This window comes from Erithacus rubecula (genome assembly GCF_903797595.1).
Source record: "Erithacus rubecula genome assembly, chromosome: Z".
Taxonomy (NCBI): domain Eukaryota; kingdom Metazoa; phylum Chordata; class Aves; order Passeriformes; family Muscicapidae; genus Erithacus; species Erithacus rubecula.
This window is the reverse complement of record NC_136661.1, coordinates 1,522,360-1,538,496: the sequence shown is the minus strand read 5'-3', so window position 1 is coordinate 1,538,496 and position 16,137 is coordinate 1,522,360. Positions and strand designations below refer to the sequence as shown.

The 16,137-nt window shown below is 34.1% G+C and overlaps 1 protein-coding gene across 1 annotated transcript in view; it reads left to right on the top strand.

The window, feature by feature from the left end:
• The window catches only part of CNTLN (centlein), a 186,975-nt gene that overhangs the window by 147,262 nt on the left and 23,576 nt on the right, over positions 1-16,137 (top strand). Inside the window, 9 exon segments of the mRNA XM_079330391.1 lie at positions 2,611-2,661; positions 2,663-2,758; positions 2,919-2,956; positions 4,383-4,509; positions 6,066-6,116; positions 6,120-6,146; positions 6,150-6,194; positions 6,552-6,651; positions 6,654-6,733. Coding sequence (XP_079186517.1) covers positions 2,611-2,661; positions 2,663-2,758; positions 2,919-2,956; positions 4,383-4,509; positions 6,066-6,116; positions 6,120-6,146; positions 6,150-6,194; positions 6,552-6,651; positions 6,654-6,733 — 615 coding nt within the window.

Sequence of the window (16,137 nt, the reverse complement as noted above, 5' to 3'; positions counted from 1 at the left end):
ATTTGCAACAGTATGTCTTCAAGTTGTTTTTCCCATTGTTTTCTGTTAAATAGTAGAGGAAAGAGAAAAGGTCAAAATGGTACAGCTTCATGCTGCTAGAAGACACTCCACAGTAGCAATAAGTCTGCCAAAGGATCAGCTAGAAAAAAAGGCTGTGTTACATGGTCAACATAGCTGACTCTAAATGCTGGATTAGCTGTGTTAGCACACGAGATGTGGGTAATGCTCAGACCTCTTAGCTGTTGATGGTAATCATGGTATTACAGATCGTGGCTGCTGCACAGTGGATGCATAACATCTGAATTTGGGGATTAGTAAAGGTAGGTCACATTGATAAAGAGATGAGGCCAGCAGGGAGTAACCATGAAAAGGCACATAAATTGATCTGCTTTAATTATGAGAAAGGGTTCTTAAAACAATACACTCTGTCTTCTTGAGTATTGTTTTTAGGTTTGGGATTGACTAATCTGCTTTTGTTGCTAGTGAGTGTAATTTCTGTTAATTAGCGTTGTACCTTTTAGATGAGTATCTTCATTATCCAGAAATCTAGCAGTCAATGGATCTATGCAAGTAGGAAAATTTTTAAAATGGGGATTTTTTTTTTTTTTTTTTAAATCTTAAGAGTAAAGCCCATGCTAGAAGCCTACTCTGTCTGCCAGATGTGAACAGCAAAATAAGTTGCTGAAAAATCAAAGTTTTTTTTGTTTCTGCAGCAGAGGAAATATTTAGCAGGCATATATAAATCTGATATCAAAAATACTAGCATGACTTCTAATTTCTTCTTAAAGATATATTAAATTTTTAATGAAAAAATAAATCATGTATGCAAAACTATATTTAGGATGGAGATAGTCTGTGACCCCAAATGCTAAGTAGGAGAGTAAATTCACTGGTTTCTGAATTGGATGAGAGTTTTGAGTATAGGAGCCTCAAAAACTACTTAAATCAAGTTTCTAAAATTCTTAACTTTATTTAAGGCTAGTTTAAGTCCTGAAAGTCATTTTTTTGCAGAAGAAATTGGCAAAAGGTTTTCAATTATTGTTCCAAGCTCTCTAGCTGACTTAAAAAATGAGACACATTGTTATTCTCCTGAATATCTGAATGTCTAAGCAGCAAAAGATTTCCTTGTAGCTCAAAATGTCCAAGTGCCTGGCCTTGCTAGTTGAATTCTTTTCCTTAGTGCTGTCTTTACAGTGCTTGTTTGCATTTTTTGTAATGACTCCTTGTATCTTTGCCAATAGGAAGAAACGTGTTAAGTGCGAGTGGTGAGTTCAGAAGCAAAGCACCATCAGCATGTCTTTGCCTCTGAATATGTACAGAGGCCCACCTAGGTACTCAAGTTCATGCCTGGTGTGTGAACCATGTAACTGGGTGCTGTGCTTTACACTAATGGAGCTCAAGCCCCACAAACAGGTCTCAGGAAACTCAGGAATGTTCTGCTGGCATAGATAATTTTAATAATTTTCTGGTTAAACCACACATTGTAATAATAGTAAATAGACTAGACAAGTTATTAAGAACAATATTTTACATCTAACTATGCACACAAGAATATATACTCCCCTTGAGGTGCACAGAGTTATGTACAATACTCCCATTAATGTTAATAGGCATTATAAGTCTGCACTGAGCAGAGAAATTCTCCTGAAGTATTGTTTACAGCATGTCAGATCTGTTTGTTTATTGTTTATACATACACAGTAAAAAGCTGTAGTACAGTGGCTAAATCTGTATACATATAGACACATACATATTTTGTGCATATGCTTATGCAACACCTTTTGGAGTTCTGAAATATCTCTATGTGGAGTGTTTGAGCTGCCATTTCAGCTGTGGCATTCAGTGCATATGCTCAGATTGCTAAAATGGCTACTTAGTTTTGGTTTGTTTTGGTTTTTTTTTTCCTGTAGACTGATTCAGTTGTTCTGAATTTAGGTCTTGGGTAGACAATATGTGTAATTGCCTGGAGGAATAGAGGCACTTTTTTTTCTTTTATAGAAATGAGGAATGGCCAACAATTGTCTAATTACCCTTCACTGGAATGACATGTGCCTAAAAATTAGGATCGTACCTGGTTGTTACTGAAATGTAGAATTTGTTAGTACAGACAAATAGAAATGTCTTTGTCTTGTGCTTTGAATTTCAGGAGACATAAAAACAACCTCTGTTGTAAATTGTCTTATATTTCCTAGTACTCAAGATGAAAGGAATTATTTTACATTCTCACTGTACAGATGTAGACTCCTTGTGCAGAACAATACCACTGAAAAGTGTAGTTCAAATGAAGATCCAGTTTTACTTCTGGTATTTTTTATTCTGACTATGCTCTGCAAGAGGAAATGTCCTGATTGGTGCTTGTAAGTGTCCTGGGGAACACCTATTAACCACATATTGTTAGAACAATGGAAAAGTACTGATTTTAATCATGTTTTCCAAGGAATGTGCTTCTGCTTAAGTGTTTCTAGAAAGTAAGAATGCTCCTTTTGTACTAGTTAATTTCTAAGAACCTTCATAAAATACATGGAAATTTACTCAGATAATTTTTTTTCAAAATTTACTGTTGACTGTACAGCCTACTTTATATTTATATTTTAATATTTTTCATTAAAGAATTCGAATACTGAGGTCACTAAGCAATCGACCACCATTAAGCCACTGAGAAAACCAAGTCCAGGAGAAGGAAGGATGGATTGAGGAGCTGAGAGCCAAGGCTGGTCCCTCTCCTATCCATTGTGTCTGGTGCCACCCAGTGGCAGCTGTATAATCGCTACGGCTCCTGAGAGAGCGATGTCTTCTTTTTATTGCAGTCTTGCATTGTGTCGCAGGGTTTTTTTGAAACTGGAGCTGTTTATGCTCAAATTGCGGGGTTTTTCTTTTTTCTTTTTTTTTTTTTTCTTTCTTTCTTTTTTTTTTTTAAGCTGATGAGTGATCAGCTGGCTACAGTATCTGTATGGCAGTAAGAATTCCTAAAGTCGGAACTCAGATCCAGAGTAGGATATTTTATCCTTGATGTAAGCCGAAATGAATTCCTCAGCACTGTTAAACACAGTCTTTCAAATTCAGTAATTCTTTGCCTAGGGGCTAAGAGACATGTCAAGGTTCAGATGCTTAAATAAGATTAAATAGCTAGTCTTATATTCATAAAAAAGTTCAAAAGAACAGTTGTATTTGTTTCTGTTTGAATTGATTCAGGTCTGCTATTCATTTTGAAATTCAAAAATTGTCAAGTATGCAACTGATATTTTTATTCAACCTGCTGTAATTAATATAGTACTGTTCTTCAATTTTATTACAATACAAACTATAAAAAAGCTATTAGTGTATCTGAATTTCTTGTCTGCCCAAGACTCCTGTAACCCTTCTGATATTTTAATTGAAGAAAGAAAGCAGTTTGCTTGTCTGAAAATAGTTAATTTGAAAAATAGCCCTAAAAATGGTTAAATTGTAGATCTTTTTTTTCTATTTCAAAGTGATTTTTTCCAACATAATAAATTAAATTTAAAATAGTTATTGGATGGCATGATTTCTTTATAAAATAGATACTGTTTTGTCATAAGCTGTAAGATACAATAACCAAAATAGCAGTAAGAGTATAAAGGTGAAATAGATCAAAGAAATTTTTAGGTGCACTGTATTCCTGGGGTTTTCTTAAATATGATATTGACACTGTGTTAATAGTGTTATATTCCTGAACACACTACCATTCATTTTGCTTTCATTGGAAAAAAAATACAGATATATGGACATATTTAGGTATTGCTTATATTTATATTTATAATATTAATTTGTGTTATAATAGTGGAAGCATTGTTTAAGGCATAATTTTCTCATTGAACAAATATTACTTTTCAGTGCATGAAAATTTTGGGGTTTTTGCAAGAATTTCTGACAAAAGCTGATTTTATTTCTAGGTTTTGCATTTTATCTCATCTGACACACAGGGACAGCTTTTTCAACTATTTCCATGTATTGCTCAGTTGGAGGAAAGAAACCTTCCTCGTTTCACTTTCTTTGAAAATAATTTTGTAAAAATGGTATTTGAATGGTTGTTTGAGATATCAAAGGAATTTAATTAATTGAATTTTGTGGGCTCAATGTGTTTCTTTTCCCTTTTTTTGATAATAGTTTAAGAGTCATTGTGATTTCAGTTCAGACAAGCAAAGATCAAATCACAAGTATATTGCATATTTAGAAAAAGTTCTCTTATAAGAGACTGAAACTGAGTTTAATACTTGATACCCAGGTAAATTGCAAGAGCTTAATCAGCTTTCATTTTGTAAGGCTGCAGGTATGATAAATTGTCTACTGCCTTTACACCTTTTAGTTGCATATTAAACCAAATTTTCTAGCAGTGGTGTGCAGTCCATCTTCTTCCCTTGCAGAATTTCTCAGTTGGAGAGGGACCTTATTATGAAAAGACATTTGATAGAAGACTTAAAATCTCGCCTAAAAGCAAATCAAGAAAATAAGAAGACCTCAAATGAAACATTGGAAAATCTTGAAAGAAAGGTACTTCTTTCTTACTATTCCTAGTTTTCAGAAAAACAGAAGCTGGTGGATTTACAGAAGTTATTTCAACACACTATACATATTAAATCAATATATTGTTTAAAGCAAAGAACATACAGTTAATTGAAGAATGCCATTCCCTCCACTATAATTTGTATTTAAATCAGTATATGGTGATAGCTTGAATGGATTCAGCATAATTTAATTTATCTTTGTTATAATTAAATATTAAAGTATTCAGAACGCACAGTTGCAAGGATATGCTGTAAGTAGTGGGATTTAGTTTTATGCACTGTAAGTTCATAAAATATAGTAGACCTGAAACAAGGGTGATTTTACATGACATATGCTAATGAGATCCATGCATCTCTCCTGGCTATAGTAGTTAAATGCTTTAATATGTTAATCTATTTTCTACTGCAGTGTTATGAATGATTCACAGTTCTTAGCTTAAAGTAATTCTGTGTAGTGCTTCACTTCTATAGCAAAATTCACTTCTCCTGCAAAATTTTAGGATGATTTCACTGAAGGCAAGAGAACTTGTGTATGGTTTAGCATATTTCTGTCATCTAACTGATGCACTGCACTGTGGCCTTCAGTGCCAGAAAAAGATCATGAAGTTTGGTTGTCTGTCAGGTAATGCAGCTTGTGACCCCAGAATAGAAATAAACAATCTGCCAGTTTGCTTTTGTTTGCCTAGAATGCAAGTGCTTGCTGAAAGTCACAAGCGCTATTCCTGCTTGCAGTCATACAGCATTTTCAGCTCCAAAGAGGGCTACTCTATAACTCTCCGTGCTAAAGATAAGGTGTTAATAAGAAATCCACAGCCAGAAAGTGAAAACATGAGTAAGCAAGGGCCTTAAGTTATGACATGAGAAAAATACATGGTTTTGGATAAAAGATTTAGCGTGGAATGGTGTGCTTTAGTGCTCTCCTATAAGTATTTTAAGCACTTCATTTCCAGAGAACCGTATTTCTTGCATTATTTTGCTTATTCCATGTGGAAAATCAGCTTGATAAATTTTACATTATCTCCAGCAAAAGATCAAAGAAATTCCCTGTTACTCAATATTGTCAGGAAAATTTTGTGATTAGCACTATAGGAAAACTGAAAGATTTTAGGAGCATTTATATTTTTCATTTTACCCCAATCAGTGTTTATATTGGATAATCATTATCTAGAAGGTTTACACATAGATAGTTATTTTCTCAGCTGAGTTTGCATTTGTTTTTATCCTTAACAAAAGAAGTTAGTGGAAGTTGTAGTTCACTCCCTTTTGCAAGTACTGTAATTCTAAAATATATATGAACAAACAGCTCTGCCAATTAAGAGCTTTTCTTTATATTTAATGCCAGTCAAAACTTTATGCATTGAGATTGTGTGCAAACCGATTTCTACTGGATCAACAGTACACATTTATTGAAGTCTGCAGTTTCAGCAAAAGATACTTCAGTAGTGTAGTTATATACTGTTACATATGCTTAGTTCTGATTTTGTTGTAATTTTGAAGTTTTTTATCTTTATAGTCAATGCTCTTTCCCTTTCATTATTTCAGGTGAAGGCACTGGCTGAGGACAAAAAAGCTTCTATTCACTCAGTGAAACAATGATTTAATGTAGCTATGAAAGAGAAGTCTTAATCTGAGCAGATGTATCACAAAGCTAAAGATGATTTGGAGAAAAAGGTACAATTAGAGTTTTGATGGCTCCACTGTGGAACTTCTTCTTACCTTAATTTAAAATGAAAAGTTGCAAGCTCATCATCTTAAACTTTCAGTAGAAGGGGATAAAATAGCAGAATAATTGTGATCTGTTTCTCTGATGCAAGTCAGTCACACTTCTGAAATTCAGATGCTGAAACATTGGCATAATGACTGAAGATTAAATTTCTTTTTGCCATGAAATTACATGCTATATATTGGAAGTGAAATATTTTGTGATGTGTGTGGGAGGGTGGTTGTTCATTTATTTGTTTGTAATCTACCATACCTCCCAATCAGCTTTTATCATAGCACTGCTGTGTGTCTGTGGCTGTGTTTCAGGATTTCAAGCTTACTAAACTAGAGAGCAGGTTGATTGAGGCTGAATGTGCTATGACTGAACTTGAAACTGCTGCATCTCAACAACTACATGGCTTGGCTAGAGTACACAGACTTTGCAAACTCTTCAGAAGGAGCTGCAGCTCACCAGTGGCAAAGTAGAAGAGTTTGGGGTGTTTGTGAAGGTTTGAATGTTGGGGGTTTTGAGTGTTCACCTGAAGGTTTTTTTGATTGAAAGCAAAATGTAAGAGATTAAGCAAGTCTTTGATACATTTCCTGTTCCAGATCAATGTTTGTAGTTGCTGCAGTGTTCTGATGTCTTTCAAAGACATCCATAACTTTTACTGGTCAACCTTTTATATATCTGGCTGCCATATTCTTGGTCCCAAAAGAAAGTACTTGGTTGTATATCAGATTACTTTGCAGCAAATAAATTCCTAGTGCATTTAATATAATAATTCATATCTATTGATCACTGTGAATTACCTCATGTTCCATATGCATGTGCTTCTTGTTTTAGAAGTACTATATAAGAAAGCCTCTATGTTGCAAAATTGAAAGTTTTAAGAGCAGCATGTAGGATATTGTTTCCTTTTATTCCCTCACAGCACCAGCCTGATAGAGTTCAGGAAAGGTTTGGACAGTGCTCACAGGCACATGGTGCTTGGGGTTGGTGCTGAGCAGGGCCAGGAGTTTGACTTTGATGGTCTTTGCAGGTCTCTTCCAACTCAGAATATTTTGTAATTTTATTAATGTAGCATATAACTACTGTATACCAACTTCCAAAGAAGGCTGTTGCTTATTAGTCTGTGAAACAACCACTTCTCTTCTGCTCTTGGGTTTCTGTAGCTGTTTTCAGATATGTTTGAACAAGACTGAAAAATTCAAAGTAAAGATAATGGTATTTTAATGGACTGGAAAAAGAAAGCATGTATATAGTTATCCCTTCAAGAGTAACTTTCAACTCTGGGTTGAAATTTAGTAACTTAAATACTTGTGCATTACATCCTGTTTGTACCTTCATCAGATGAAAAGTCACTCTGCATGGCAGTGTTTAGGCCTTTGCCTGAAATCATACCATGTTCAGTTCAGTTGCTAAGTTCATATCAATTTCCTTACTAAAAAAGACCGAACGATGTTGAATACACTTTAGTATCCTAAAATCAACTAATTCATAAGCTAACTTATCAAAGGTGAAAATAATGATTGGTTTTATGAAAAAGTGCTTTTTATTTAAAAAATGAGAGATTTTATTTTTGAAATTTATTATTAAAATTATTAATAGTTTCTTAATATTAATTTTTTATATCAATAAAATATCAAATATTTGTTTATTAATCAAAATACTAAGTTTTCCATTTAATGTAACTGTTGAAAAAGAGGTATAAAACTGATCACTCTGTTTGTTCAAAAATATGCAGCCTATTCTAGAACAGACTGTAAATTTTCATTAGACAAAATATGTTTTCTTTTAATGCTTACCCTAAGAGGAAGATATGGTTGTTCTTTCCAATAAGCTGCATGCTTGTTTTTGGCTAAATATGGAAAAGCCTGAATTAATCTAATATATGATCTACTATTTTTAATTAAGTACTCCTATTTCATTGATGACAGAGAGAAGCAATTCAGTCTCCATTCAGACTGCTTTGAGTTTTGGAATGTCTTCACTGAATAAAATGAAACTGGCAGCTACAGAAATAAGGAGACAAACAAAGCATACTATCAGTATTTTACATACTTCCATCATGATAAGTTTTTCAAAACTTAGAAAATGAGAAAGTAAAAAATCTTCTGTTTTCAAAAGTAAATGTAATGAGCAGAATCACCTATTAGCAACTGTTATTATAGCTTCATTCATTGTTGAATGAGATGACAGCTTCCTTGTTAATTACCATGAATATTCATTAGCACTTGCATGGTTGAAGTAGATGTGAAAAAAAGAATGTTAATATGAAATAATAATAAAATAGTAGTAATAATAATAATTAATAATAAATACCTACCTACTTTCTTGCCTGTATAGAAAGAAAATGCACACATATTTCAAGTAACAGTTGTGCTGACTGCTCTTCCTGCAGAACACTTTTTGCAAACAAAGACAGTGTTTATAAGTAAAGTATTTTGTTTAGTTGGGTGCTAGAATCTGATTTTATTAACAATATACCACTGTATAAAAGTAAAATCCTTGCCAGCTCAGTGGAATTGTGCAGTATATCAGGTAAATCCTGTTAAAATATCTCTTGTGTATCTGATGTTATAACAAGGTATTGTGATAATACTTTCTGTAATAAGTAGCAGTACTCCATCCTCTTGAAGACTACAGCTCTGCTTTTGAAGTCTGGTATGCCTTGTCTCTTCTCTTCCAGATAGCTGTCAGGTTTTTGTCCCCTGATCTTGATTCTCACTCCAGTTCCAGTAATTCAAATAGTTTTTTCTACATAGAGATCCAAGTTTACCCTATGTATATCACTTTAAAAGGTTAACAGAATTATATGACCCTTTAACCTTCATCTGCTATTCGGATCACTTCATAAGGTTTACTTTTTTTTAGAGTGCAAGTGTAATTTTCTATTCATTCTTACTTTAAATGCAGTTTCTTTTTCTACCCATTCCACCTCTCTTGTGACATTATATAGTTCTTTTTTAACACACAACAATTAAATTATTTCAGAGTTGCTCATTAATTTGCTACTGGGTAGAGCCATAAATGGGAAAATAGAGGAACTTCAGAGAAGAGTGTGACTGTTTATAGCAGGCAGTGCTCCTTGCTTTTAAAGTTATTGGTAACACAGAACCACAGGATCTTGGATATATTTGCATCAAGGTCATGAGTTACAAATCTAGGGATGAGGTTTCTGGTGGAAATCCAATATACCAGTGGATCACATTAAAGGATATGAATACTTACTAATTGAGCATCTATTTTTAATGGAATGCAGTAAAATGTTGCATTGCTCTGGTCACCCTGATTTGGGACACTTACACAATGAGTTAAAATCATTAGGTTGTAGAATCTAATAATAGTTTCCAAAAATGCTGAAAGGAATACTTGTAAACAAAGGTTGTTGTATCCAATACATTGTAAGTGATTATTTGATTTATTTTTGTTGGAGTGTGGCGTATGAATTGGGTATTGTGTGCTGAATGAATTTCAGTGGGAAATAGGTTAATTCAGAGCAGCTCACTTGTCCAAAGCTGTTATGAGGATGATATAGGCTAGTAGGAAATATGAATAGAAATTGTGGATTGTAACAGTTAATTAAGTAACCAAAAAAACCAAACACTGTTGCATAATTAGATAGTAGCTCCTTATACATCTATAGATCTATTATACATCTATTTCATTTTGGTAGGAAAGAGAGCAAAATATTTAGAAATAAAAGGCAACATAAAGAAAGTGGAAAATAGATTATAGATAATAACCTGAAAATATAAGCAACAGCACAGTATAAAAGATGGGTAAGATGTTGAAGAAGTCAAGAGGAAATCTTTGGGTAGCAAGAACAAGAACAGTAGTAAACAGGCAGGATTTTAAATTGTACTACTAAGATAGCTATTACAGGGCAGATGCAATCTATTATTAGATAAAACAACTCTGTAACTGTGTAAAGATAGAGATCAATGAATATTTCTGTTTTGTGTCTCAAATTAAGTAGGCTGACGTCTTATGAAGTTGGTGCAACATCCTTAATCTGTTAGTAGCCAAGACAAGATTTTTAACATTTTCTCAAAACAAGTAGGATTTTGGATTTAAAATTTTTATAGCTTACCACTTTATATTGCTGGTTAAGAAACATTTATCTTGCTGATCTTCATTTTGAATAAGAATTAAAAATTAGTGCGTATATATTACAACACTGCCTCATGACTAAAAGAATGAAAATATTAAGTCAATGTTCAGAAAAGGCCTCATTTCTGAAAAAAATATTGATACGAAATGCAATTATTAAAGTATTAAAGCATGGGAATATAGTTATACTTCTTAGAGTGCCTGTATGGAAAGCAAACTATTGAATAAATCTAGGTTTTTTTCTGGAGTCAGTTGATAAAGGTTACTATTTGTTTTAATATACCTTTTTAAGATATCTGACCTACTGCTGAGATATTCAGATGAAAAAATAGCCTGTGTGATATCAATAGCATGTTAAATGAAGTAAAAATAGCTCATTAAGTTGATCTAAAAAATAAATCATAAAACATAGGTGTTTTTTAGAGTTCCATAATAACCAGAACTAAGCTTGATTATTAAACATTTTCACTAAATTAATATCCTGACAAATTTTTCCATGGTATTTATCAAGAATAAGAAATAATGATGAAAGTAAGGCTGTAAATACATCAACTAGGCCAAATAAAGTGCTTTTATTACAGAAAAATGCAAACTAACTGGAAGAGGGATCAGGTGGCTCTGAGAGTACCTAAGATGCATTTTCTAGAGCTCATATCTTTATCCCACGCCACTTTCTTCAGCACCATACATCCTCTTGGAGTTATGCATTCAGTTTTTTGGTCTACCATTGCTCAGGATTTTTTGTAACATGGACTGTCAGATCCTCAGGTGGATCCTGCCAGTTATGTGAAGCACAGCAACCAGAGCAAAATATTCTTTTTTCCGTGTTTGTAGTACTTGTGAGAACTCATGCAGAAAACAGCCTTTGGATAAAGTTTAAAAATTGCTATTAGGCTGCTTGACTGGATTTCTATCAAAAATGTAGTACAACATACTAGTTTATTACAAAACTGTCCAAATTCCTGCATGAATTCTGTTTTCCAGCCTGTACTAGTTTTTTATCCTCCTCCAGACTTTGACTGACCATATGTTTCTGTTAGAGGCTTTTGTATGCCAAGGCTCAGTAGCGTCGTCTGTCCCATTCAACTTGTACATCAGCAAAAGTCATATTTACTCTGTGGCAATGATGTCTGTCTGAGCATGAGAATAACAGAACTTTTCTGACCTTGAGAAGGATTGTTTTGATGAGGCATCTATATTCAGCTGTGGTGTAAATAAATAGGTGATGGCAGCTGAATGCTTCGAAATCAGTTGAGTGCTCTTTTTACTTCCACACTACCTCTGTCATTTGGGATTTGTGTGCCTTCCACAGAGGATACCCTCTGCAGCACAGTGCACATCTGGTGTGTTCTGGCATTGTTCTTGATAGGTCTCCAGTACAACTATCTGATAAAATTGACTGCCAAAATCAAGACCCAAGGCAGTTCACTTGGCAAGCTTAATGGATCTAAGCTGGGATCTAACACTCACCCTCTTAAAACATCTGCCCTTATTTTGGCTACTCAGAGCTGAGCTTAATCTAGAAGCATGTCCCACTCACTCTTTTGTTTGACATGTATATGTTCACCAGCCACATGTGTCAGAGGACTTACTTCACCTCTGCTTGACTGAGTGGTGTTCTGCCAGTTACTTGCCATTCAGTCAGTTTGCCTTATATCCTAATATATCTATCTCTATCACCTTTCTGCAGTTTATCTTGAATACTGACATAAGTTTTGCCGTGGCATGTTTCCTCACCACGGTTGTGGGCTGCAGTTCAAAATACAGGTTTAGGTAAGTTAATGCTCCCGTTAAAAACTTACACCCCTGAGTGAGCCTCACTCCACTTCTGCCCTTACAAAACTTCCTCCCTGCCCCGTTTGTGAAATGTCATCAGAGATATTATCTGGGTCGATTGTGAGCTAGTTCATGAGAATTCAATTGACCTTCTAAAAACCCACAACACCACAGAGGGTCAGAACAGGGACAGGTTTACATGGTTGCAGTCATGGCAGTCCTAACTGAAAATATTACATAAAACTTTTTCCTATTGCAAACAATTGGTAATTAATGACTAGCCACATTTTTAAAAAAATCCTATTGGTCAAATTCCTGCTAATTAATAACCTGGTCTTTTTCTCTTGAACTGTTCTGTTGGTTCAAGATAGAGCATAGAGTTGCAAGCTAGACAATATGTTCTTTTCAGGATGGCTGTATACAGATTATGTCCTACTTGAACTTTTTTTGTAAACAAAACTCAAAAAATATATAATTATACATATATAATTGTACATAATTATTTGGGAGTCATGAATATTTGGGAAATAACCATTTGTTTTTTATCAGGTTTACAGCATGGGAGCAACACAAGTACATTGCTACTGTCTGTATTTTCAGTCAAAATGTCAGTTCTTTAGCTAGGAGGAAATCCTTGCAGGTGACTCAGAATTCTCCACTTACAGTGAGACAGCAAGAGAGATTCTTCATAGAACTTTGCTGTTGCTGCATGTATTCTCAAACCCTGTGGATTCAATCTTCCTGACAGTACTAGTGCTCCAATGTCTTCTGGCCCAGGATGTGCAGAACGTAGTTTTTCAGATGGGTACCCAGATCAAATGCAGAATAATAATTTGTTTCTTTATCTGAAAATAGAAACACATAATGAGCAACTGTAAAATTTGATAATAGGAAAAACAGACTAACTTTTTGTAAAAATAGAACTATAGTATGCTGTACAGATGAAAACTGGTTTATTTCGAAATTTTTATGCAATAGTATCTGAACTGTGCCAATTTGGAAGTGTTTTTTGATCAAACAAAGATTTCTTCAGTGAGTCACTCACTGGGATATTTTGCAAACAACAGCAGATATTATCACATAAATCAGCACTGTCAGTTTTGATTTGGAAGTGGACATCTTTAATATGTGTTCAAGTTGCTAAAAAATTTCCCCCACTGAGAACACTTGAGAGCCAAAAGATAAGTATATTTCATTTTATTACACTCCAAACTGTCAACACTTTACCTAGAAAAGTATACCCAGAATTATTATTTTGTATTATATGGAGTCTGCCAATCTGTGTTCAGTCAGAATCAGCACAATATTTGATTTCAGGAATATGTTCCACTATGATGAGAATCAATATTCATACCTGTAGAATACACACTTTAAAAGATGGTGTCCTATATGAAAAGCAAAATTTGTGTAACTGAGAAAATCTCACCATTATAATTAGGCATTTATTGCTTCTTCTTCATTGTGCGTGCTACTTCAGGAAAAAAAGTAGAAACAAGCTTTTATTATGAAATACCAATCTTTCTTAGTTCTGAGAAGAAATTGGTGATAAATTAAGCTAATCTCCATCAGGATTATTCTGCATCTGGGATTTAAGCAAATTGAATCAGAGGCCTGAATAGTGACAGTGAATATCTATTAGACTGTAAACAGAATAATAGGCCTTGTGAATTTTAATGAATTAAGTGAATGGGTGAATTCTTACAGTTTACAGAAGGCACATAGTTAGTGATACATACAGTGTACCAGGAACAGTATATACAGTAGATGGCTTAATGGATAAAATCTTGATAAATTAAAAGGAAAAATAAAAAGGAAGATAGTGAAAAGCATGTCCATACTCTATTTTTTTCTTTGTTTTTTAGACTTAGGAGGTTAGCACTTCACTTTGGTTTTTGACTATTATAGATAAAGACCATAACAGATGTAGCTTAAAATATATTGAATGTTTGTAAATCCTACTTTTTATCTAATTCTGTATTAAGAATTTAGGCATGTTGATTTAGATGATTCAACTATGTGACAGAGTTGTAAGGTATGTTAGTGTTTTGTAGCTGTGCATGTCATGCAAAGTTTAGATGCGTGTCTGACACACACAGGTGATTTTGATTTTCGGAGACCATAACTCTGTAATGGTAGATAATGTGTGCAAAATCCAACAAACTTGGAGACTGTTTTCACCAATTAGTAAAAATATTCTGTTTGTGCCTCAGTAAGAAACCAATCACATAAGTTTAACAGGGAATGAGATTGAAACAGGATCAGCTGGATGCTAATTGGAGACTGTATTGTACTTCCTGGAAGGGTCTAGATCCACCTGGGATTTCTTTAAATGGTTTGGAGAGACTTGTTTTAAAGCTCTTACTCCATTCTCTGCTGCACATAGAAAGATGTTTATTTTAAAGACAATGGCCAGTTCTAAAACATAGGAACAATGCTGAGTGGAAAAAGGAATGACTGAAAGACTTCAGGAGTGGACATATGACTACATACTAAAGACTCTGGGTTTGAAGTGACTAGAAAGGCTTTTGGCAAAAACCAGGAAAACTAGAAAAACTTGGAAAGGAGGAAAAAGGTCTCCAGTAATGATTTATTTACGAGTTCATGTAGAAGTAATTGTTTAGTGTATGTCAATCAAATTGTAAAGAAAGTGAGCTGAAGCAGGAAGAACATAAAGCACTCATTCATGCACAGGGTTTTGTGAAGTGTCCACAGTAACTTAGGAATTTGGGAGTTGAGGAGATTCCCCAAGGCACATGTCAAAAGAACTACAGAGAAGTAGGAAGATCTCTAGGAAGACAGGATCATTAAAAACCCCAACAAATTTTAAGGAAACATAGTTGACCAGTTTTATGGGATATTTTTAAGAGTCTAAGTAATGCCAAAGCTGACCTCTTAAGTTGGGTTTCAGACACATTTGTTTCAGCAGTGCAGTGGTCTTACACAGAGCATCTGATTTATAGTTCTTGGGCTTTTTGTGTGTTTGTGCAGAAAGATAGCATAAGCTTAGACACTGAGCTGAGTGTCAGGAAATCATGGTGCTCTTCACATCTTGGTCACTGACCTGCTGTGTGACCTTTGGAGCGTTGCTTCACCTCAATATTTCTTGGTCTGTCCTGAATATCTTTATTTGCTACATCTGGTACAACTGTGCTGCTTTTGTCTGCCCTAACTGTTTGAGATAATAAACTCCCTAAGATCCCAGGCATCTCTTGCCGCACATGTGTGAAGCTCTAATTTCTGTCAGTGCCTTTTTGTCCCTCTGTGTAAATAACTGTAATATATGAAGTTTTAAAGGAATTATGGTAGTTTTGCTAGCACCTGTGTAAATCAGAGAAAATTTTGTTGAAGCCAAAGAATTTACAGCAGGCAAAAAATTAATATAAATGAGGTGGTACTTAAATGCAGAAGTAAATAGGACTTTAAATTATTATTATTGCCCATTTCACATAAATAGAATTTTAGAAACCAATATATTTTGACAGAAATATTGTCCCTGTCATCCCATGCTGATTATACATATTTCAACTCATTCTCTGCTATAAAGAAAACTATTTTTTTTCTGTTATAGGTCACAAAACATGGTAATTGTGCTGAAAATTTAGCAACAATACAAAGAAAACTGTGAAGTGTTTGCTGATACTTAACAATCAGCATCAGTCTGAAAATGTTTGGGTTTACAGTTCAAGTTTTTTACAGTCCTAAAGCTTAATGTACAGGAGAGATTATATAATTGTAAAGCTGTAAAATTACATATGACCATAGGTGCCTCATTTTAGTAAGTACCTGCTGTATGTTCCATAAATGAGATGTCCAGCTGATGCAATAAATTCTCCTTGAAGGTATTACAAAGAATGTTATGAAAAAATGAGGTTTTTAGGACAAGATTTCAGGCATAAAATGTGGTAGCTAAGCAGTTCTCAAGAGAGGATTAGAAAACAAAAAGAGAAAAACTGACCAGTAATACAAAGCCCCTTAATTATTATTTACACAGGGAATTTTAAAACATATTAAGTGTGCCATTAA